Source organism: Aspergillus tubingensis (genome assembly GCF_013340325.1).
Source record: "Aspergillus tubingensis WU-2223L DNA, scaffold_8, whole genome shotgun sequence".
In the NCBI taxonomy this organism is placed as follows: domain Eukaryota; kingdom Fungi; phylum Ascomycota; class Eurotiomycetes; order Eurotiales; family Aspergillaceae; genus Aspergillus; species Aspergillus tubingensis.
This window is the reverse complement of record NW_023336282.1, coordinates 3969508-3993195: the sequence shown is the minus strand read 5'-3', so window position 1 is coordinate 3993195 and position 23688 is coordinate 3969508. Positions and strand designations below refer to the sequence as shown.

The window sequence follows — 23688 nt, the reverse complement described above, 5'->3', positions numbered from 1 at the left end:
ATCTTGCCTAGTCGCTTCGACGACCGAGATTGTATACATGCAGGCTACGACGCACATTAATCCCCTTGAACTTGCGCAGATGACGACTATTGTAGTAGAAATCTTCAGCGCAAGGCCCAGCAACCCAAACTCAATTCTGTCCTTTTGGAGAACCCCATGGAAGGCCTACCAAGTAGCCCTCATCTCCGAGGTGCCTAACTTGTTGTTAGCAAATTTCCGACAGGATGTTGGTATCTTGCATAAGGCCACTCGAAGTGGAGCGTGCCGTTTAGCCTTATACAGCGTGGAGCGAATAGTGGAGTAGTAAGTTAGACTAATCACATGCTTTGTTGATAAGAACTAAAAGTAATTCCCTATTGGGCAAAGATGGTTACTTTGAAATCCGCCACCGAGTTAAATAACATGTAAGATTTGGAAACTTTCAGGGGACTAGACTACATCTGCCCATGCATTTAATCAATAAATGCTTAGGCCAATTCTAGGCCTCCCTACGTCTTGTTCCCGGATATGGATTGCGCATTAGTCTCTCCACGTGATGTACTATGTTGGCCCTAAAATGTCGCTATGCGCCTTTTCCTACCTGCTGTCTCAGTAGTAGACTAGAACCTATTTGCGCATGCCACCCGCTTGGCAGTGATGTCTTTCATCGATGAGGCCATCAACCACCCTGTCCCCATCCTATCTTCATTTGAGCCGCACAATGCGTCACACCAAGAACACTCCCTGACTGCAGTGGACAATGAGAAGGAGAAGATTGCCGACGAACGGCCACTGGAAAATACCGATGCCAGCGAAGATAGCGATCCAGATGTCATTCTCGTAGACTTTGACGAGAACGATCCCGAAAACCCGTTGAATTGGTCGCCGGTGCACAAATGGCTGATTGTGATTGTTGTTTCATGGATGGGTTTCGTTAGGTGAGATCTTATCTATTTCTCGCCAGTCTACTACTATTTCCATTGAATTGACCAGAATGATCTAGTGTCTTCTCAACAATGACAATCGTACCTACGGCACCCGAAATCCTCGATGAATTCCATTCACACAGCAAAGTCGACCAGACTCTCCTCGTCACCATCTGGGAACTCGGCGAAGGAATCGGCCCATTCTTTATCGCGCCGCTCTCCGAAAGATTCGGGCGGCTCCCAGTCTTCCATATAGGGAATTTCCTCGCGCTGCTCTGCTTAGTTGCTAGCGCGCTCAGCACCAACATCTCCATGCTGATTGCCTTCCGGTTCCTAACGGGATGCTTCCTATCCATTCTCACCCTGGGCCCGGCTATTGTCGGGGACCTATTTAAGATGGAACAGACTGGCCGGTCCATGGCAATAGTCATGGGTACTCAAATGATCGCCGATTTCATTTCCCCCATCGCGGGCGCGTATATCGCTGAGGACCTGGGTTGGCGATGGTCCATTTGGCTAGCGGCTATTGTTCTGGGTTTCTTTAGCTTGCTTTTGCTTTTTGTGCTGAGAGAAACGTACACGGTTGTTCTGCTGAGGAGAAAGGCGGAGCGGCTACAGAGTGAGCATGCGGGCGTAGACGACAACATCAACCTGAAGTACCAGTCTAAGCATCAAGCTCGGATCGATGCATCTACTATGCTTGAGAGCGCTATCAAGCCAATGCAGATCCTCTTCCGATCTCCCATACTTATCATGACAACGACATACATGTCTACGACCTACGCTCTGGTGTCATTGATCATGGCCACTCTCACAGAATCCATGGAATCGACCTATCCCCACACCTTCACCAGCGGCTCCATCGGGCTCACATTCCTCAGTCTGGCAATCGGCAACACCGTCGCTTTGATCTTCTACAGCTTTACCTCCGACCGCTACGTCATCCATCAAAAAGAAACAAAAGGCGACGCTTTCAAGCCCGAGTCACGTCTAGTACATCTGCTTCTCGCTGCTGTTATCCTCCCTGTGGGATTCATCATCTACGGATGGACGTTGAATTATCATGTCCAGTTTATCGTGCCGCTTATCGGAGCGTGCCTGGCTGGCTTCAGCATGACACTTTCTGCCATTCCGGCTGAGACTTATGTTGTGGATACGTATGAGATCCATGGCGCTTCTGCTATCGCTGCTGGGGTTATATTCAGAGCTATCGCGGGTGCATTTTTGCCTTTGATTGGACCAGCTTTGTATGATAGTATTGGTCAGGGGTGGGGGAATACAGTGCTGGCCTTTATTGCGGCGGCTTTTATTCCGCCGTTGGGGGCGCTGATGATATATGGGGATTGGTTTAGAAGTAAGGAGCGGTTTGGGAGGGAGGGTCGGTAAATACATTAGTGGTAGAATTGATTGATGCTTGTTTGTCCATAGTACTTATTATATATACTCCATTCTCACTCATCAGATATAATATTGAAAGTAGTTAATCGAAATAAACAAATACCCTCGCCTCAATACTCTCCCGCAACTGCGTACTGTCACTATTCCGAGGATCCTTGAAAGCCGTATGAGGAACTCCTACATACGCAGTATCAATATCATATACAGCAACAACTCCGTATTAGTGTATAATGACAGGGAGAGATCATACCTGCACTGTTTTCAACCCGAGAATCCGCCTGCACAAAGGCGATTACCTCATCAGCCTGCAACCCATGCCAGTAATACCATTCGTGGTTCTCGTCGTAGTATATTCGAGTATTCTCATTGACGTAGTCCCGGGCCACGATATCCATAGCAGTGGTCTGAGATGCGTAGTCTACTGTACGGCGATCGCAGACCGTGATTGGGAAATCGTATACTGGGCCGCGGATTGGTTTCCATAGGCTGGAAGACACCAAGTGTAAGCTCCAGTGCTCTTTTGAATGCAATTTCGATGGGAAGAGCTGGGATGGATATTACTTTACAACAATGAATCTGGAATAAGTCTCCGGGTGGATATTGAACTGCTTGATGCTGCATTTTGCTGCTGAAGAGGCCGTCATATCTTCATTCATGGATCAAAACGGTCAGTATTTGTTATATGTATGATAGGTTAGGGCATACCAATATGCACATAATCACTCGGTTGATTGGTATCAAGCTCATGCCGCTCTATACCCTCAGACAGCCAAAGAGGGTGCCGTTTGCGAGTCTTTCTCCGGTCCATCAGCCTATTTGAATTGCTTCAGGTCTCTTGCTTCACTTACAGCATGTTCTAATACTTCAACCCGCGCAGCATCCGGGAATAGTTCCCGCGCAAGCGACTTGTATTGAGGATATAGAGTTTCTTCCACTTTCTTGTCATAGTAGTACTCCTCCGGGGCCAAAGGACAATCAAGCTGCAATTGAGTAAATCCGTACTCCGAGAACATCTCCTTTGAGGGAATGTCAAGATTCCTCGCATTATGAATTGGAACTATACGGTCATCTGCGGCAGTGTTTGTTGGGGCAATGTCGGAGTCGTACTGGAAGTGCAGGTAGTAGGGTTTCACATGTTGGTGTTGCTCGTCTTTGGCGAGGTATTGGATCTTTGCTTGGACTGTGTCTTCATCTGTATTGATGGAGGTGGCAGTGGCCGTTGTGGATGCGTTGATTCCTCCTGGGATGGGCATCTTGCTTCGATGGCAGTGCTCCCGCTCGAGTGTTCTCTGGGGGTTGAGGCCCAGTATCCAACGACAGACAGCGGGTGCGATTGTTGGTAGTCCGTCTGCCGCAACACCCGATTGCCAACTGCTTTTCGAATTCGGGGCACGACCTTACGGTTCCGTATTGAAATGCAAGACAAGACGACACATCACCGAGATGAAGGAATGCATCCTGAACTCAGACCGGGGCAAATCAGTCCCCTACCCCGCAGTTTCTTGCGAATCAGGGCTATGACCCACCGGCTATAGTACGTACTCGGGGGCCAAAGTAAGATGATCCACACTTCAAACAGGATACCATCCATGCCGTTGTCTCGAAAATCAAATCCCTCATCTGCAATACGACAAACAAGTGAGGCGGTTCTAGATCTACTGTAGTATCCATAGCCTCATATCAAGTACGTTTTGCGCCATGCTTAACTAGGCTCCCCATGTCAATCATGTAACTGGCTAAGTAGGCGCTTATCTCCTCGCATAGCTGACCGAAGTGGAGATACGTACTTTCTACAACATGAGACGGCCCACCCTAATCCGCAGCGGGCCGAAAGCCTATCTATCACTATCTAGGTGGTATGACCCACGCAGGTGGTCTGCATGTGTATCGACTTCCTTTTCATGAGGACTTGAGGGTGGCTTTGCTGTAGCTGCACATCAATGCGCTGTAACCCAGACGTGTCGCGCTAGATTGGAATATCGTTCATATACTCTGTAGATATCGGGCGTTTCAGTCGTATCTTCCGAGTTGTATCTAGGTGGGATGCTCCTCGGAGATGTAAGCGTCGATTACAGATCATACTTGAGTATTCTTGCCTAAGGAGCACCATGTACAAGCGCGCTAGCCGTGCCAAAAAATTGAAGACCGAGATTGCATCCTTCATCCTTCGAAATGTTTGATCGGTATGAATTGGGATGATGCATTGCGCAATGCTGCTAGCCAATGCAGCTTTGTCTAATTCGTTCCGAATACGATTCAGGTGGCATTCAGTCTCCGGATGTCATAGTCTGCACTATATCTCACTCGACGTAGTTTTAGCCAGCGCATCATTCACGTCGTAGATAGATGATACTCTTATCTTGCTATCTAGAGCCGGTTAGCGACGCGAGGCCCTTTGGGACAGATTGCAGTTCGTACATACACCTGATAATGGTTTCTTTTGCTTGGAAGCACTATCAAATGGAATTTGTACGCTTACGCCGATCAATTTTCACCTATGTGTAACAACAGCTTCTCGGTACCCTCCATATCCATCTAATGGGTAACACAAGTCGTCAGGGTCAATGCAGATCAGTTGCGCCACAACCTTGGCGTGCGGAGATGTTGGTCCAGCCGAGGATGCTTGGCATATGTCTTGGAGTGCTTGTCTTGCGGATGCCAAGTGCTTATCCGGAGTTGGTAACTATCAAGCATCAACATATGTAGGTTTCGCGAGATTGAAGAGGTATTGTGTGGAAACGACACTAACCTTCCTAGGATTGTTGGGCATGGCTATCGACAACTTCCCTCATCTTAGTTGCTATGCAATGATGCCATCTCGTAGGTGCAGATATCAAGGATCGTAGTGTACTGCACAGCTTCGAGGGATTTGGATAGTTTGATCCTTCTGGATAATCAGCTCTGTAGTCCGCAATAAAGTGAGGCATTTGTGCAAGGCCAATCACCATGTGGAGAAGGCTATGGTATGCTACATACGGCAGATTATACGAGCAATTGAAACACGCTTGATGAAGCATGCATAGACGATTGAACGAATCATCCGGAAGTAATGGACTTTCAGGGCACGGCTCCAAGCAAGCGCTCGGACGGGGTTGAGACCCGAGGGGAGGGGAGATCTAGACGATCAAACTCCGTAGATAGCTTCATCACACACTGTATGGCTTATCAGCAGAGTAGAATGGATCACTGCCTCCGCATTAGGATTCATGCATACTCGCGTGCTTTCATGGGCTTCGCGCACAAGCAGAGATATGTATGGCTGGGGATAACAGAGTCGATCATGGATTCAATTGGGATACACCTGCCTCAAATGCTATATAAATCCCTCTGATCATCACCCAACATTCACATATATCATCGACCTCAGACAAGAACAATTTCAGACTTTATCAAATCACACTTCTCAAACAAGCACCCTTCGAGATGGTAAGAAGAACTTGGTCTGCAACCATATAGAACGTACCTAACTAATAACCCTCCAGCCTCAATCCACCTCTACCGCGCCCCAGGAGAGAGCCCAGCCCTGGAAGGCGATGCAGGAAGTCCAGAACCTGTTCAAGCCCGAGGTGCCCGCCGCTGCTGAAAACGCCGACAAGGCCGAAGAAGAAGAGCCCTTGAAGCTCAACTTGCTCCGTGCTCAGTTCAACTCTGCCAGATCCAACATTGCCAATGTGGAGGAGAAGCACTAAGCTGTTTCGTCTTATTTGGGAATGGAGGAAGGAAGGATGCTAGGGAGAAAGGGCTGGCCGGACCGATGTGTCATTCCTTTGTTCTATACAAATACTAGCTAGCTTTCCTTTTGGTTGGGAGGACAATACAATATCTGTGCGATAAGTTGGATTAGCTTTCGGTTCGTAGAGAATAGCTCGCTAAGAGATAGATACGAAGAATTTGATGAGATTTCTTCCTCGTAAATGATTGTTGAGAAAGCATGCTCTAAGGCAATACTACCATTTTACTACTTTTCCTCTCGTTTCCTCTGGGCCTCTTTCTCCGCTGAGGACCCAGGATATATCCATCTGCGACTTCAGTTCTGCGACTTCGTTTGCTTAAATCTCGAACTTCTTTGAGCGACCATTATTATCATACTTAGTATAAGATGAGCACAGAGAGAACATCTAAAAATAAAGATTACCTTGAGACAGTAGATATTCAACACCTCATTCCCATATGGAGCCACAGTAAACGATAATATCGCCCGCCATTACAAATCGGGGGCACATCACAACGGCTTTGATTCCGTCATAGCGTTTATCAGTACAAAATATAAATATGCAGCTGGACATGGACATAACCGCATATGAGTCTAGACACATGTACAGTACATAGTGGAAACAGACCGGGTAAACCCCCTCCGTTGTCTCCACTCTAATTGCTGACAGGGACCAGTAACGCCCAAGAGAAACTGATCCTTTGTTAATCTGTAGTACTTTCTGACACTCCAATGCAACATCTCCACCTCTCACTTCTCACTTCCAAATTCAATCTGGACAGATAGGTCCGGAGGAAAGGGGGGTTGGGACTCCGACGGCCCACCGACGGAAGGATTCTCAACCAGGGTCATAACCTGATAGCATCCTTCCACTTCAGTACCTATTACAGGGAGTATCTACGCGGTATGTTACAATCAACCCACAGCATATGACGTATGATAGGTTTTATTGAGTTTAGCGTCTGGCTTTGGTCGAGAAGACGGTGCAGGAAGGGGTTTCTTACGCACACGCGTGTGTGTTCATTGCTGGATTGAAACCTACCGGATCCCAAATATGGAACCCATGATGTAATTTTTCTTTTGTTTAGGTCGCAAATTTGAGGGGCGCAACGTTCTAGAGCTCTTATCTCTGGACTGTGGTCACATGTTTCTCCATATTGTGCTGTGGATTTGTGTATAGACTCCTGCGTGATAGCAATTCCTCACCGGAACACCAGCTCGGGATGGCTGGACGATCAAAAGACTTACATTGTCGATCATCAATAGCAGGTGCGTTTGACAATGTGAAGAAAATGTTGAGTGGAAGACTCTGCAGTATTGAGGGACTACTTTGTCATGTCTTTGCTCGCAAAATAATTACTCCTTTCGAATGTTGTAAGCGTAAACCATTATCCTCACGTCAGCGCCACTGCTGTGCGGGCGCCAATTACACTCAAGCAGACAGCTACTTCTATAAGCAACTTCTAAAGGTTGACAGCTAATTTCTAAGTGTTCCAATGGCGTCAACTATGTGAGCCGTCGGATTTTCAGCTGTAGACAACCTGCAATAGGACCCGCGGAAAAGGCATCCACCTGTTCCACATTTCCTGTGAATCCATCATCCAGGTAAGTCTCGTAATCCGTATAGACTGTTGCAAGCAGCTCTTTTATGACTTGATATAATTACATTGTCAGCACGTTCTTCGATCGAGGAGAAGTGGGACATACCACGCATGGAGAAATGAGTGCCAATGCATACTCGCGCGCCGCTTCCAAAGGTCCAAACCCACTTCCGCATCTCCGCGACCGTGTCGTCGTCTGCTTCGATCCATCTACCCGGGTGCCATTTCTCCGGGGACGGAAAAGGAATTGGGTTGAAGTGAAGGGCCCAGGCAGAGGAGCTGACGATGGTGCCGCCGGGGACATCGAATTTCCCCGCGAGCCGGCAGCCAGAGTCCGGCACGACACGAGGAAACGGGCCAGGACAGGGTGCACGGGTCCGCATGGTCTCAGTAACGACAGCATCAAGCACTGGTAGATCTGCAAGGCGATGAGCCATGCTCTGATCGTTAGGTACGGCTAGACTGAAGAGCTCTTTCCGGAGCGCCCGCTGGCAGTCTGGATGTCGTGATAGCTCGTACATGGTATATGCCAGTAACGTTCCCAGGCCGAGATGGCTTGCCGAAAGATGATCATCGCACTCAACAGCGATGTAAGAAGCCATTTCGTTACGCGGCATCTTGGGGTTGGCGGCTTTGAAAGCATCATAGAAACTGTCATACAGGCTCGCGGTGGAATTAGGCTTGGTGGGATGCCTCCTGTAGGCATCTGTGATCGCTCGTGTGAGCCACGCTTGCCATCGAACAGTGGCATCGGGATTGGGCAGCCTGTTGCTGATCAAGCTTGCAAGGTAGGAAAACGGCCAGTAGAGGGTGGTCCGCACAGAAACTATCTTCGACGCCGCTGCGGCCAACGTTGTAAGGTCGTTCTCAAATTCTGGGTCGCGTAGAGTATCGGTCGCGTTCTCGCTGCCAAAGAGCCACCCTGAGGCAACGTCAAGTGTGCAGCATTTTGCGTGCTGATAGACATCGACAGAGGTATCAGTGCTTGCCCACTCTGTCATTTTCTCTCTGAGGTGACTCGAAACACGGGAGAGGACACTGCCGAGGGTTTGAGAGTTGAGAATGTACGAATTGGAGTAAGGGCGAGAAAGCATACGTTTGCGCTCCCTGTGCTCGTCGTTGCCTGTCATGGTGACCATGTAGCCAACCCTGGATTCGGTTAGACATCGACTTGTATCATTCAATCTGCGAGTTGCGAATGCATCAGGACTTACTGGTCGAACAATTCATGGTAGAAAGACTCATCTTTGTCGAACTTGCTGCTATAGATTGTGCGAACACCGTCATCGATGCAATTAACGCTCACATCACGGGGTCCAATCCGAATGACTGGACCAAGGCGACGATGGAGTTGGATTCGAGTTCGATTCTCCAGATTCCGCCATCGGAGCGACAGCAACCACAGGCGTGAATAGGGAGCGGAGAAATGAGCATTAGGGATGTCTTTCAAGCAGGAATTGTGGTTGCGATGGAATGAAGCAACAATCCATGATACGATGAAAGTGAAGCCGACGACCACGGCAAGCATGTCTTGGGGAGAATAATATGAAGAATCCAGGGCTAATCTGAGCGGCGACTGCGACTGGAAGCTTCCCACCCGCGGTACTTATTTCTCCAACATAGAATCGCGTCCGAATGCATATTAGGCGATCCGATAGGGAGCCCAAAAATGGTCCAGCATGACCAAAGGACATACTGCTGGATGCAGTCTAGATCTTCTTAGTCCCCTAAAGTTAGAATCCCTGCACCAGGCCATCTCATTCGGCATTCTTGCTGTGCCGTGCCATCCGCGCTATTCCTAAGGAATTGTCGGGCTGTTCCGAATGATAATTGAAAGAATATGCAAGTGGACAAGCGGGGTTACAATACACAGGTTACGTGGAGTCAAGCCTGCACGGGTTTCATTGCATGGCGTGGCATTAGTGGCTTGGTCTTGTGCGCGCCAGACTGCTGATCTGTATAGTTTCTTTTCTTCAACTCTGTCGCCCTTGCACGCAACATTCGACCAGTCTCTCTACTCACCTCGATTGTCATATCCTCTCTATAGGATCGGAATCAGTTGTCGATGGAACCGCTCAACTCGCGAATTTCACTGTCCCTCAGATACATCAGCGGATCTCCGTCTCGGTTAGCATAGTTCAGACTGCTGCAGCTCCAATTTCCAGTCACAGCGCATTAAATTCGCGTATCTTTGATCACAAGAGAGCTATCACGTACAGTTCGAAGACGGAAGACATAGGAGAAGCGCTTCGTTTCGACTCTGTTGAGCTCATTTCGGACAGAATGGAAAAACCGCTGTTGGACAATCGCTCATACCGAGTGATTAAATTAACCAATCAACTAGAAGCCCTTTTGATACACGATCCAGACACTGACAAAGCTGCCGCTGCTATGGATGTCAATGTTGGTAGCTTCAGCGACCCGGATGATCTGCCAGGGACCGCGCACGCCGTGGAGCATTTGTGTTTTATGGGAACGGAAAAGGTGAGCAGCCGATATGCAGAGCTGCTTGGAGGCCAATACTAACATTCCTGTCTAGTATCCAGAAGAGACCGAATATAGCACTTATCTGGCCAAGTATGGTGGCTCCTGCAACGCCTATACGGCCTCGACATCGACCAATTACTATTTCGAACTATCTGCAAGTTCAACATCTAATAGTTCGGGGTCATCCGCAAACAAAAAGGGGCCTAATGTTTCAATTTCCAAGAATGTGTCACCTCTCTATGGCGCTCTCGATCGCTTCTCGCAGTTCTTTATCCAACCACTCTTTCTCGCCGATACCCTAGATCGCGAACTGCGCGCTGTGGATTCAGAAAACAAGAAGAATCTCCAAAGCGACACTTGGCGCCTTGAACAACTGGGCCGCACCACTTCGAATGAAAAGCATCCCATTCATAAGTTTGCTACCGGCGATTATCAGTGCTTGTATAAAGAGCCGCTATCGCGAGGCGTCGATATTCGGAAGCGCTTCATCGAGTTTTACGACACTCACTATTCGGCGAACCGTATGAAGCTTGTCGTTCTGGGTAAAGAACCACTGCAGGAGTTAGAGGGCTGGGTTCAGGAGCTCTTCTCTAAAGTACCGAATAAGAATCTGCACCGTTTGAGGTGGGACGGTATACCAGTCTTGACTGAATCCGAGCTCACGACACAAATATTTGTTAAACCAGTGACAGAGCAAAGACAGTTAAACATTGATTTCACCTACCCCGATGAAGAAGAACTCGTCGACTCCCATCCCAGTCTATATCTGGAGCATCTAATTAGCCATGGAGGTCCTGGTAGTGCTCTTGCTTATCTGAAGGAGCTGGGTCTTGCGGACTCTTTGTCGGCTGGGGCTTCTGCTCTGTGTCCTGGTTCAGCACTTTTCTGTATTGACGTGAGGCTTACAGAGAAAGGCGTTCGTCAACACCGGGAGGTCTTGAAGATCATCTTCCAATATATTTCTATGCTAAAAGAGAACTCACCGTCTGCCTGGATCTCGGATGAAATAAGCCGCCTAGCTGAGGTGGAGTTCAAATTCAAGCAGAAAGGCCCTCCATCCCGAACTGTCAGCGGTCTAGCTCAGCTCATGCAGAACACTTGTATACCACGCGAGCAGTTACTCAGCTATCCTCTCATTCGCAACTTTGATCCGGAAAATATCCAGCGTGGTCTATCGCACCTACGCCCTGATAATTTTCGATTCTTTCTTGTCGATCAACAGTTTCCGGGCGATTGGAACGAAAAGGAAAAATGGTATGGGACCGAATACAAGCTCGAAAAGATTCCCATGGATTTCATACAAGAGCTTTGGACAATTGCTCAGGCATCAACTACAGAGAGACCCTCTATGCTTCACTTACCAGCTTTGAACGATTTCATTCCTCAACGATTAGAGGTTGAACGAAAGGATGTCGCAGAACCAGCTCGCCAGCCTACGCTAATCCGTCATGACGACCATGTCCGTGTGTGGTTCAAAAAGGATGACCAGTTCTGGGTGCCCAAAGCCAATATAAAGATCCTTCTTCGGTCCCCAATGGTCTCATTAACACCGATGTATTCTGTTATGACGCGTTTATACGTTGATTTGGTCGAGGATAGCCTCGATAAATATGCCTATAATGCGGACAAGGCCGGTTTGAGCTACGGTATATCAGAAAACGCACAGGGACTAAATATAGAGCTGAAGGGTTTCAATGACAAGATGTCAGTGCTTTTGGAGAAGGTATTACTGGCAGTAAAACATCTGGAATTTAAACAAGAGCAATTCGATGTGGCGAAGGAGAGGGTGTGGAAAGCACATAAGAATTTTGACTACATGGAGCCATATCGACAAATCAATACCTTCTCGCGCCTGTTGATCAACGAAAGATCCTGGGCTCCGTCTCAACTACTCGAGGAGCTTCCAGCAGTGACAGCTGAGGATATACGTGCATACATTCCGCAACTTCTGCGACAAATGCACATCGAGATTCTCGTTCATGGCAACCTATATAAAGAAGATGCACTGGGTATAACAAAACTTGTGGAGTCAACACTCCGCCCACGTCAATTTCCCAAAAGCCAGTGGCCGCCACGCCGCACGATTACGCTACCAAGCGGAGCAAACTACCTATACGAGCGGGTACTGAAAAACCCGGATAACATCAACCATTGTCTCGAGTATATCATCTCAGTCGGCTCTGTCTCGGACCGTTCGCAGCGAGCCAAGTTGCTACTTTTCTCCCAGATTGCCGCAGAACCATGCTTCAGCACGCTACGCACAAAAGAGCAGCTCGGATATATCGTAAATTCGGCCATAGGAGTCTACGTGACTACCGGTACCTGGCGCATTCTCGTGCAGAGCGAGAGGGAATGTAAGTACCTCAAAGAGCGCTGTGATGCGTTTTTGGAAAACTTTGTGCATGAGTTGCGCGCGATGACCGACGAGATATTTGAAGAGCATAAGATTGGATTGATCAACAGACTCCTGGAGAAATTGAAGAACTTGGACCAGGAAACCTCGCGTTTTTGGACTCATATCTTGAGTGAGGTGCTTGACTTTGAGCAGGGTATGTTTGCTACTATCAGACTCATTCAACAATTGCCCTGTAAATTGACTAACTGGGTCGAATAAAACTCCAGTATATCAAGAGGTGGAGCACATTGAACCACTCACGAAGAAAGACATACTCGAGTTCTTTGACCAGTACATCCATCCATCTTCTTCAACTCGGGCGAAACTATCAATACATCTTGTTGCGCGGACATCTACTGAAGATTCTGCTGCTGCAGGATACAGTGCTGCTGGTGAAGAAAGTGTTGACGCTTCAGCGTTAAGGGAAAACCAGGATGCTGTAGCAGTCAAGGGACATAAGCGTTCAGTGTCCCCCACCACTGTTCCGATTGATAATGTCGGAAAATGGAAGGCAAGTCTGCCACTTTCGCCGGCTGCAACACCAGTGAAAGGTCTAGCTGAATTTAAAGGGTTTAGGTCGAAATCATGATGTCCATTTGCGAGATCTTCGATGGACATGGAGAACGAATGTTTTCATAATTGATTGATTTCATTGCTCAAGTGTGTCCTTCTATCGACTAATTCAATGTAGAGAAAATGTATATGTTCAAGTACCATAATCTGCATCCTGCTCTGACCTCAAGAGAGTGAGTGCCTCGGAGGCCTCTATTCGACTCGACGGTACAAATCTCATCAATTTACGAATGACCGAAACAAGACGAGTAAGTATCGGGTCCGGCTCCCTTCTACTGAGCCTTCTGTCTAATTCAGATACCCGGTCGTCTTTCGATTCACTTAGCAAACATACGTGTTTCAGGTACAAAGAGAATAGCATTTTACTCACCTTCTAACCGGCCTAAGTCACGCTTGAAGTTCAGTTTCATCTGTTCCCATATCGGCTGCCAGTCCTTCGGCAACTCCTCCACAAAACCGATCATCTGTAAGACCAGGACTTCATCTTCGCCTAGATAGTAGAATGGATATGACCCAAACATGAATGCATGGATCTCATTCATAGTCAGACTTATATAACTTGCAAATGAACAGGGGCATTGTACTTACCATACAGCCTGCGCGCCATAAATCAACACGGTAGTCAAAGTGATCGGTGAAAATCAGTTCAGGGACCCGCAATTGCCCTGGCTGAGCAAGTACTTTAGGCTCGTTCCCCTGCAGGAACGCTTCCCCGAAATCGAGAATCCGAATATCTTCTTCATCTTCATCTACCCATGTTTCCCAATCTGCGGATTTTACTAGTTGTTTTGGTAAGCTGTTGTCTAGTGGTTTGCCGTCGAGTCGAGCTAGTTCTTCCACTTCTGGAGATCCGAGAACTGCGAAGAGCTCTTCTTTCGTGGCGTGCGAGAGATGAGTACAGCTAAATGCGATGTTTCCGCCGCTTATATCTGTCTGTGTCAGTATAGTAGCGTAGTGGCATAGTCTTTGTGGGTGAAGTACCGCCATGTCCCATACCGGCTTCATGAATCAAGCTGATAGCCTCTAGAAGCTGCTCCGACATCCGAAGAACAATGTCCATCTCAAGATCATCCCCAAAGGAGTGGTAGTCATCAACAATCTTACTGACAGAAGGACCGAGCAATTCGAATACAATACACAAGTGGGTACCATTAGGGCCCTGATGGGTAAATGAGTCGAGAACGGAAACAATGTATTTTGCAGACGGCTTTCCCTGGGAACGGTCTGCTAATAATTGTAGATTGTGAAGTTCTTGAGAGCCCTGGGAGGTATCTGCTCTCATGATCTTCACTGAAGCCCATTGACTTTTCCTGGTAACACATTACTTATAGTAGATACGTGTAGGCAATACATCTGGTAACTCACTCTTTATCGTGCGCAAGCCACACGGTGGAAAACCCTCCCCAACCTAATTTATGGTGGATCTCGTAGCGACCACCCTTGAAGGTGTCTCCCAGGGAGACTGGGTGGTATCCACCTGGTCGATATTTTGATAGCTTTTCCTGTGAGTAGAGGAGATTATTCTGCTCGTAGACGGACAGGTCTTCCATGACCTGATGGTGGGGTATGACGACTGAAACTAGAAGGTATGTTCAAGTAGATCGTACAGGCGAACTTCTTCGAATGACGTACCTTATAAAAGGTGTGGTCCTTCCTATGAACCCTGTAGCTGACGCCTGCTATGTAGTACTTAGAATGCTTTGGGGTTGTATCCGGGCTGTGGGACCTCTTTAGACTGGGTGGGGGAAAGCCATTTGTGGGGCCCGACAGGATCTTAGTGTCGATCATAGCATTCCGGACTTGCCCTAGATACTTGATATTGCCATATTCTTTAACTTCTAAAAACCAAGCCCCTTCCTCCATTGTGTTTGACTTGTAGAAGAGCTGGTGTAATACTACTAGTACATGGATAATTGAAGATTTTCTTGATAAGTCAGGTCCGATGCAAATAATAGCACAGTGCTAAGATACTAATATGCCATATATATCTTCACCGGAGATAGCTATTCAAGTACCCAAGGGCACAAACCTCGAACAGTATGTATATCTTGACGTCCACTGAGAAGACAATGAAAATGAAGGAACAAAGTACATGAAGAATATCTACTATGCTACAAATGGCCCGCACATATACTGCTGGTAAGGAATATTTCGGCAGCTGAATGCATGGCTAGTTTATCAAAAAATTTGCTTTATGTTGACTGATCGAACGCTTCTAGTCCTTCTATTTTTCTTAAGAAATTCAAAAGAAGACAATTGAAATTTATCTTATGCGATGCCTGTACTTTGAGGGTTTGCCTCCTCAATATCCATGCAGTGTCGAAGGAAATCGTGACTGACGACAGAATGGAATACTGTGTTTGAGCGAGGATCTCCCATTTATATTCTTACCCATAATGGATGGATACTTCGCTTTCTCAATTGCTATCAGAGTTTCTGGGGTTTTCCTTACTTATAATCACACTGACAATCGCATCTATCATGGTAGATAAATCTCAATGGAAGCGCTTTCAAGCACAGAGATAAACGTGGTGTTACGAGCACTTCGGAGTATGCTCGTAAGAGACTCTCACTGTCGAAGAAACTCCAGCTCCCATCCGAAGAGATTGCTATCACAAGTTTCTGCTACCTATTTCCAAGCTGGGAAAATACGTCAATGTATGTACATCGAGTACCCACACTTCTGCTACATAATATCGCTCGCAAGAATCAAACAATGTATGGTATTATCACACGATCAATCATTAAGAGACAAAGCACGTCTATACCTCAATCTTCATCTCCCGCAATATCCTCGATACCAACTTCTTCTGATCCGCCGGGTTCAAATCGTGCTCATCAATCGTAGTCAGACACCGTCCCACAGCTACTGTCGCCTTGACGGAAGTTTCGCCTCCGCTAGAACAGTCGACCCAGACTTTACCATTTCTTCCCACGGCGATCTCAAAGCCGCCCGATTTCTCCAACTTCTTGCCCAATTCCTCCAAAACCACCAACCCGGCCACACCATCCTGTGAGTCCGATGAGGATGAGCTCGCCCTCATCAACCTAGCAGCCATGCCAGTAGAAATATCGAACACCATTCCCCCATTCAATTGACCGAGTCCTCCAGGTTCAGCCTTGCCTGTCGCAGGGTTCACACAGGCCAGCTCAACCTCCGCGCCCGCACCCAGACCCACCGAGAGCACACGCGCGTAAACCAGATCGCCTTGTTTCAGCATCGGCCGGGTCTTCTTCGTCGCACCTTCGAAGGACAGTTGTCCCAGTACCGCATGGGGCGCTTGCGGCGTGATCATGCAGTGGAAGTAGTCCACACTGGAGTGGTGGACCTGTGCGATGACCAGGTCATTGACGGTAGGAATGTAGCGGCGATTCGGAGTCGAGAGGATAGATACAGCATTCCGTTTGGTGTCTGTGGAAAGAATGCCGGCTTGTGTGGCTGTGAGGACATGGCTGGGGGAGGATGATGCTTGAGGGGAAGAGGAGGGCGGTTGCGAAAGTAGACGGAGACCGGGGCCAAGTCTCAATGGCGCGGAATTGGTGGATGGGAGGTATTCTGACGGGATCTCGTCCCCGGGGAGAAGAATCAAGGGAGATGACATGTTGGAATTGTGTGTCCCACTGGGGCCTGCAGTGGTGTTGGAGAATCACGAATGCTGGAGTGGTTGACCGCGACGGGCAAAAAGAAGCGCAAATCCAAAGGCTTATCGGGTGGTGCTTATCGCCACGTGATACAGCTCATTCTGGATTGAAGATGGGATGGGCGCCACGATGGTTTGGGAGTGAACCATACAGGGTATACTTGCTGTGAAACTGTAGTGTCTGAGCAATCGCCTCCTCATTTCTCCATATTAATTGATATATGTGGAGAATGATCAATCCCATTCGATTTTCAACGCTACTGCTGCATGAATGCCGAACTGTAATTGCACCGCCACATCTACTATCGATAAGCCCTCAGCCACATCTGCCCGCCAATTGCAAACCAGCCAAAATTTTTTTCCTTCGGGGCAAAATGAAGCGCGGCGGTTCGAGAAGCAGCAGCCCGACTTACTTTGACTTGATTTCCTCCTCTTCTTCTTCCCTCCTCCCCCCAATCCCCTTCATCTCTTTTCACATCCTACCGTCAAGATGAGCTCCGAAACTAACGGCACTGCTGAGAGATTCGCCATCGGTATCTCCTTTGGCAACTCCTCCAGCTCCATTGCCCGCATCAACGCCGTATGTGAATTTTGTACCCTTCCCATGCGGATGCCCGCCCCATTGGGACTTTTACACCACCGCTGTGCAAAGTTGCGACAGACCGCTGACTTGACTTGGATTTATAGGAAGGCAAGGCTGAGGTTATTGCCAACGAGGAAGGAGGTTAGTATAATTTAATGCGCTTTGAAAAAAGTCTTGTATTCGAACACTTCGACTTACACATCACTAGACCGTCAAATCCCTACCGTCCTCTCCTACATTGATGGCGAGGAATACCACGGTACTCAGGCTAAGGCCCAGCTTATCCGCAACTCCAAGAACACCGTTGCCTACTTCAGAGATTTCCTTGGCAAGGAGTATGTCAACTCGTTCCGATGACAACTAGGCGCACATGCTGACGGACATGCACAGCTTCAAGTCGATAGACCCCACTCCCTGCCACAACTCGGCCCACCCTCAACAGAGCGACTCGACCGTTGCTTTCTCCATCTGCGATACCTCCAGCGAGACCCCCAACACTGTCACCGTCTCCGAGATCACAACCCGCCATCTCCGCCGTCTGAAGCAGTCTGCCGCTGATTTCCTTGGAAAGGAGGTCAACGCCGCTGTTATCACCGTCCCCACCGACTTCAAGGATGCTCAGCGTGAGGCTTTGATCGCCGCTGCCAACGCTGCTGGCCTTGAGGTCCTGCAGCTCATCCACGAGCCCGTTGCTGCTGTCCTTGCCTACGACGCTCGTCCCGAGGCTGTCGTGACCGACAAGCTGGTCGTTGTCGCCGACCTTGGTGGCACTCGCTCCGATGCCGCCGTCGTTGCTTGCCGTGGTGGCATGTACACCACTCTTGCTACTGCTCACGACTACGAGCTGGGCGGTGCTCAGTTGGACAAGATCATCATCGACCACTTCGCTAAGGAGTTCATGAAGAAGCACAAGACCGACCCCCGCGAGAACGCTCGTGGTCTGGCCAAGCTGAAGCTGGAGGGTGAGGCCACCAGAAAGGCTCTCAGTCTCGGTACCAACGCTACTCTGAGCATCGAGTCTCTGGCTGACGGCATTGACTACGGCTCTACCGTCAACCGTACCCGCTACGAGCTGCTCTCCGGCAAGGTGTTCGCTCAGTTCACCGGCCTGATCGAGCAGGTTGTCAAGAAGGCTGGTCTCGATGTCCTGGACATTGATGAGGTTCGTTCCATCTAAATCTTTGTTGTTCATCCTGCTCGCAGCCCGATATTAACTTTTACAGGTTATCTTCGCTGGTGGTACTTCCCACACCCCCAAGATCGCCCAGTTGGCCCGCAACATCTTCCCCGAGAAGACCACCATCCTCGCTCCCTCCACCTTCATTGGTGCCATCAACCCCTCCGAGCTCGCTCCCAGAGGTGCCGCTATCCAGGCCTCCCTGATCCAGGAGTTCGACAAGGAGGACATCGAGCAGTCCATCCACCCCATGGTTACCGCTACCCCTCACCTTCAGAATGCCATCGGTGTCGAGTTCACCTCTGGCGAGACCGTTGACTTCAAGCCTCTCCTGAACACCGAGACTGCTCTCCCCGCTCGTCGTACTGCGCAGTTCTCTGTCCCCAAGGAGGGCGGCGATGTCTTCGTCCGTGTCTGCGAGGGTGTTCGTGAGATCAAGGTTACCAAGCCCGAGCCCAAGCCCAAGGAGGAGAAGACCAAGACCGAAGAGGATGAGGATGACTCTGACTTCGACTCCGATGAGGAGGAAGAGGAGGAGATCCGCGAGCTCGTCTGGAAGACTGAGAAGCCCATTGCTGAGCTGGCCGTCAAGGGCGTCAAGGCTGGCAGCAAGGTTGAGCTGATGATCCACGTCAACGCTGACCTTGGTCTGCAGATCACGGCCAAGGAAGTTGGCGGCCAAGGTGCCGTCCGCGGTGCCGTTGAGGCTCCCAAGGCCTAGATTTTCCTTTAACGTATAATTTTCTTGCTCATATATCTTTGAACATCTCAAGACTATAACGATGCTTTTCCTTCTATGAATCGATCTAGATTTTTATAACCATTTGTTAACGACTCCCGTGACCCCTGTGGCCTCTTTGCAACTAACTTTGCATTCATTGGGTGCACCGGGCAGGACTCAGGGAATACGTTCTGCATTCTGTCTTGCTATGACTTATTGATGATGATGTATCGATGAAGGCTTCTAAAAGTATATAGAGCTGTTTTGAAGCACAATAGAAAGCCGATGTGTTTCCAGACTCATTTTCCTAACATATTCAGAAAGTAACAATGTATGGGTCTAAAGTTGTGCCGTAGGATTTCACTATCTGCTTCTGTAGGGCACATTCTTCCACCTCCTTATGACCCTAAGAAGGTAGCACAGCGCAAGCACACAGTTATAATCTTGATAGAATATAAGTAGAATAGTAACAAGAGACAAGTGGTGTCATAATCCATCCGTTTCACAGCATTGAGCTTAGGAAGTATCATCAGCTATTCTTATACATTATGCATACAGTTGATTTCTCAGTGACTACTATATTGAAAATGATGGAATCTTTACGAACAGTGTCATGTTCTGTTACTCTTCGTGTATCAGTTCATTCTTTTCAGATAAATTGTATTACAATTAAGGGCGGATAGATATAAAGTAGCAGAGACAGTATAATACATGAAACTTGGCCGAGTTAAACAGACAGACATCCATCATCAAAGAGACATTAATGTTAGCATGCGCGGATGAGCCCACTTGATTCGCTCGCACAGGAGAGCGTGGCTACTCAACCCGCAAAGAACAAGTCATAAACAATCAGATCCATACTCCAGTAGACGCACCCTTCGGTGTTGACGGTGCGAGTATAAGGCTTGCGGCCGATAGGTAAACAATTGGCGGAGGCCGGCGTACTATAGTAGGTATTGACGAAGTACTATAGCCCATTTTCTTTCAATTCTTTCTGAATTATATCAAAGAAAGAAGACCATGTCGAATTTATGGCGCAGTCTCCTTGTTGCTTCTTACGCTGTTGGAGCGTGCGGACGAGAAGAAGCCCCGGCGACGGTGCTCACGGCCACTGTATCCCCTCTCCTTGCGCCCGACAGCACCACCCATGCAATAGAACATGCATGCAAGCAGCAGGCAAGCCACAGCAGTCCACATGAAAGCGAAAGCCTTGACACCCACGCTGGCGCTCTGGCCATTGGCGTTGAACTTGTTGCGTCCTTGGACGTAGACGGCACTTGAGATTGTTAGTAAAGCTCTGTTTTAGACTCTGTGGTAAACTTACGTGATAAGGCAAGTCGTGATGATCTGGAAAACCAAAGCGATCCAAGCCATCAGCGAAGAGATATAGCTTCCGATGCGCGTGCACATGGCCAGGAACCCAGTGAACAGCGACACCACGCCGAAGAAGAGCGCGATGATGAGGAAGGGGAACGAGAACCGAGATGTGAGGAAGTAGTGGTTCGTTCTGCGGAATGTTAGATTGCGATCGTACGACGGAAAATCTGGCAATTGATCTCTTTCTTACCCGATGAAAGCAGAGGGAATGTTCTCAGTGGTGCCAAAGTTGCGCCGGCTCGGGGGATCAAATGGGAAGTCTGGGTAAGACGATCCGCATTGGTTCTTTCCATTCGCCGACACTGCACATATCTCCCAGAAAGTCCAGCGAGATAAGGACGGGGCACCTGGAATATTGCTTGTGTCGACCTGCAGGAAGAAGATTTCGTTCAGAGGGCGCGAATTTCTCGCTCCGCCCAACAAAGTCAGGAACATCAACAGAAGAGCACCGGCCGTGAAGAACAGGCCTAGGAAGCCCATTGCAACTCCTACAGTACAATTGGTGTCAATTTAGTCGTTGTGCGACGCAGCAGGCACTCATCCTGCAGGGGATGTACTCACTGCTGAGAGCCATTGTAACGGTATTTTGTCAAGATTTCTGAATTCGCTATTGAGTCGGTGATTGGAAGAGTCCCAGCACCAGCTAAGTTATTGATTGCGACGGGTATCTATCTATCATTCGAGAGAGAGATGAGAGACCCTATAGATGGGGAAGAGAAACAAGAACAGACGAAGGATCGAAAGGGTCTGTCTGCGAGGGAGTGGATATCCGGAGAAGCCGGTGGAGGAATGTGGGAGGAGGGGGGGAAATAAAGTACCAGGGGAGCCATAGTAGTGATATAATGATGAGGGTGACCATCAACAATGAGCGTAACTGCGAATCAATGTTTTCTTTGGATCGACGAGGCACAAACTGGCCAGCCATGACGGCGTCGACGTCATGGTTGCAGCAGGCCCCGCTAACTGTCCTCGGCTAGTCTAAACCTTAGCGCTGCGCTAGTCTATATCGGGATAAGGCTGCCTGAAGGCCTGGGCGCTGAGGCCCATCATTCCTTATCCATGACGTTGTCGAACTCCCTCTTCCACTGCAACTTTCGTCCTCTGAACAAACGTTGCACCACCCACCATCCATCCATTGAGTTGGGTACCCGCCTTTCCTCCTCTCGGGTCGACGTGGATCACTCGAAAGCCAATGCGGATTTTTTCTTCTGTCGACTTCGTCACCAGACCCTGAAGACAAACCCTGCTGCCTACCGTGTCCTGTCCACACCCCCATACCCCCCATCGCTCCCTACCGATCCATTGACCACTGTCGGGCCAAAGGTACAATCATCCGATCTCCCGAGGGTCGCAACTAACCCGCTGGGTCATTGCTCATAATGGCTACTTGGGCTTACCCGCCTCTACCCCCAGAGCGCCTAGAACAGGAAGTCGACTCCGCGTTGGTATGCCCTGTTTTATTTCTCCGTCCCCGGTGAACCTCAATTTTGAGCCGACCCGATGGCGCACATGCATCATCGATAGGGCAAGGACGGTACTAACTTTTTTGGCAACTGTATAGGCCAAAGAGCTAGAATGGCTATTACGTTCGCTGCAAGACTCCCTTACCTCGCTACGGGAGGGCCTCCATGAATGCGCGGCTCTATTGGCACCCAAAGAGCCGGGATCAACACTAGTCCTCTCTTCTCTACGCTCTGAAAATGTGAAAGGCTTTGTGACTCGGGTTGGGACAAAGATCGTGAAGGGCGTATGTTGTCACCACTCACATTTATTGCTTTATGATGCAGCCCAAGGATATGGACCCGCATCCTTTGCGCGCTATGGCCGTTGCTTATCACAACGTAGCGCTTCCAGGATGGCGCTAATCAAACCTCTCTATAGGACATCCAACTCCGTCTTAGCTCCCTTGCCTCACGGGGCTCAGCCACTACCCGCTTGTGCCTGGCAAACACCCCTACAACACCCGAGCTCGTTTTAAGTCAATTAGTATCAGTCAAAAACTTGGTCAATCAAAGTCTCGACATTGTCGATGTAAGCACCTGGACCGGTGACCCGCTCAACGCGGGCTTCATCTACAGCCAACTGCACCTCCTGCGCGAGACGATCAGTGAAGCACGGCAGATGCTGAAGGGCGAAAGCGATAAGGTTAGAGGCAAGTGGTGGGAGACAAGTGCGCAAGAGGAGGTAAGTGGCTATACTTTTGCTTTCTTCGTTCTAGATCATGGGCTAAGCTGTAGTCGTAGATGTTTGACCCCCCGCTACCGGCATACTTTTCATTTCATCTATCCATTGCGGACTCGGCTTTAGTCCTGTATTTGAGGACACTAGAATCTAACACCCCTGTCCATACGCCAACTGCATTCGCGACTGACATCTCTCTCACCGGGTTCAATCTGCGGGACCGGTTGTTTGGAAGCCGCCATCGTCCTCACGACGAGGCAGGCGATGTCTTCACCTGGAAAGGAGATGAAGTCAAGGTGAGGGAGAAGATCCGCGTAGAGAGCCAGGACCCTAGCCTTATGGCCGTGATGGCCAAACTAACCGCTCTTGAGCACGAAGTGCTGAAGTGGATATCAGCTCTCAAGGTGCTCATGGGCAACGAAGATACGGACAGCGAGTCTCAGTAGTACGTCCAGCTAGTATAACCAGCTTTGTAAATAGGTCTATTATTTTGCATCCAACATTTCCTCCCACCTTTTGATCTTTGATGCATGCACCTCCATTCCTGGTGATTCCTGAGGCACCAATTCGGTCTAGATGATTATGTAACGCTCTGTTACTTGAACAGCCAATAGGAGCTGCGGAATTTCTGATGGGCATGCGGCTTGGCGCGAGTTTTCCTGGCAAAAGCTCTCCAGTGGCAAGACAATTTCTTTCAGGTACAAGCTCCTGATATTTGCATCTCGAGCCGTGGAAGGGTTGAGGATGTTGTCACGATCTCCGGCAGTCAGGGCGACCCGGTCCAATCCCCATGTCCTATTACGTCCGGCCGTATCCAGGTCGCCGCAGACCGGTTCACAGCCTCTCCGCCGCGGAGCTGCAAGCTTCATAGCTGGGCGCCCCAGAACTTCGATTGCCCGCAAAACATCCCCATCGACCTTACACTTGGAATCCCTAC

At 48.9% G+C, this 23688-nt stretch overlaps 10 protein-coding genes across 10 annotated transcripts; 4 read left to right on the top strand and 6 right to left on the bottom strand.

Annotated features, from left to right (window-relative positions):
- Positions 1-636: 636 nt before the first annotated feature.
- Positions 637-2291, top strand: AtWU_07610 (bicyclomycin resistance protein; the record flags this gene model as incomplete). The annotated part of the gene is made up of 2 exons (XM_035502719.1): positions 637-917; positions 983-2291. 2 exons carry the CDS (start codon positions 637-639, stop codon positions 2289-2291), a joined length of 1590 nt encoding a protein of 529 aa, XP_035358612.1.
- Positions 2292-2385: 94 nt separating this feature from the next.
- AtWU_07609 (uncharacterized protein) lies at positions 2386-3556 on the bottom strand (the record flags this gene model as incomplete). Its single annotated transcript, XM_035502718.1, has 5 exons — positions 2386-2480; positions 2554-2789; positions 2865-2949; positions 3009-3096; positions 3152-3556. 5 exons carry the CDS (start codon positions 3554-3556, stop codon positions 2386-2388), a joined length of 909 nt encoding a protein of 302 aa, XP_035358611.1.
- Positions 3557-5726: 2170 nt separating this feature from the next.
- On the top strand, positions 5727-5992 carry AtWU_07608 (uncharacterized protein; the record flags this gene model as incomplete). The annotated part of the gene is made up of 2 exons (XM_035502717.1): positions 5727-5729; positions 5786-5992. The coding sequence occupies 2 exons, from the start codon at positions 5727-5729 to the stop codon at positions 5990-5992; spliced, it is 210 nt and encodes a 69-aa protein (XP_035358610.1).
- Positions 5993-7521: 1529 nt separating this feature from the next.
- AtWU_07607 (cytochrome P450) lies at positions 7522-9144 on the bottom strand (the record flags this gene model as incomplete). The annotated part of the gene is made up of 3 exons (XM_035502716.1): positions 7522-7667; positions 7723-8765; positions 8831-9144. 3 exons carry the CDS (start codon positions 9142-9144, stop codon positions 7522-7524), a joined length of 1503 nt encoding a protein of 500 aa, XP_035358609.1.
- A 755-nt stretch (positions 9145-9899) lies between these two features.
- Positions 9900-13087, top strand: AtWU_07606 (metalloenzyme, LuxS/M16 peptidase-like protein; the record flags this gene model as incomplete). Its single annotated transcript, XM_035502715.1, has 3 exons — positions 9900-10100; positions 10156-12652; positions 12726-13087. The coding sequence occupies 3 exons, from the start codon at positions 9900-9902 to the stop codon at positions 13085-13087; spliced, it is 3060 nt and encodes a 1019-aa protein (XP_035358608.1).
- A 346-nt stretch (positions 13088-13433) lies between these two features.
- On the bottom strand, positions 13434-14934 carry AtWU_07605 (kinase-like protein; the record flags this gene model as incomplete). The annotated part of the gene is made up of 5 exons (XM_035502714.1): positions 13434-13604; positions 13660-14000; positions 14053-14381; positions 14437-14624; positions 14704-14934. 5 exons carry the CDS (start codon positions 14932-14934, stop codon positions 13434-13436), a joined length of 1260 nt encoding a protein of 419 aa, XP_035358607.1.
- Positions 14935-15833: 899 nt separating this feature from the next.
- On the bottom strand, positions 15834-16673 carry AtWU_07604 (exosome non-catalytic core subunit RRP40; the record flags this gene model as incomplete). The annotated part of the gene is made up of 1 exon (XM_035502713.1): positions 15834-16673. One exon carries the CDS (start codon positions 16671-16673, stop codon positions 15834-15836), a length of 840 nt encoding a protein of 279 aa, XP_035358606.1.
- A 529-nt stretch (positions 16674-17202) lies between these two features.
- AtWU_07603 (ribosome-associated complex protein SSZ1) lies at positions 17203-19193 on the top strand (the record flags this gene model as incomplete). Its single annotated transcript, XM_035502712.1, has 5 exons — positions 17203-17292; positions 17400-17436; positions 17504-17630; positions 17686-18457; positions 18519-19193. The coding sequence occupies 5 exons, from the start codon at positions 17203-17205 to the stop codon at positions 19191-19193; spliced, it is 1701 nt and encodes a 566-aa protein (XP_035358605.1).
- Positions 19194-20222: 1029 nt separating this feature from the next.
- On the bottom strand, positions 20223-21144 carry AtWU_07602 (SUR7/PalI family protein; the record flags this gene model as incomplete). The annotated part of the gene is made up of 4 exons (XM_035502711.1): positions 20223-20469; positions 20518-20700; positions 20761-21058; positions 21132-21144. The coding sequence occupies 4 exons, from the start codon at positions 21142-21144 to the stop codon at positions 20223-20225; spliced, it is 741 nt and encodes a 246-aa protein (XP_035358604.1).
- Positions 21145-22559: 1415 nt separating this feature from the next.
- Positions 22560-23620, bottom strand: AtWU_07601 (uncharacterized protein; the record flags this gene model as incomplete). The annotated part of the gene is made up of 2 exons (XM_035502710.1): positions 22560-22694; positions 23351-23620. 2 exons carry the CDS (start codon positions 23618-23620, stop codon positions 22560-22562), a joined length of 405 nt encoding a protein of 134 aa, XP_035358603.1.
- Between the last annotated feature and the right edge of the window lie 68 nt (positions 23621-23688).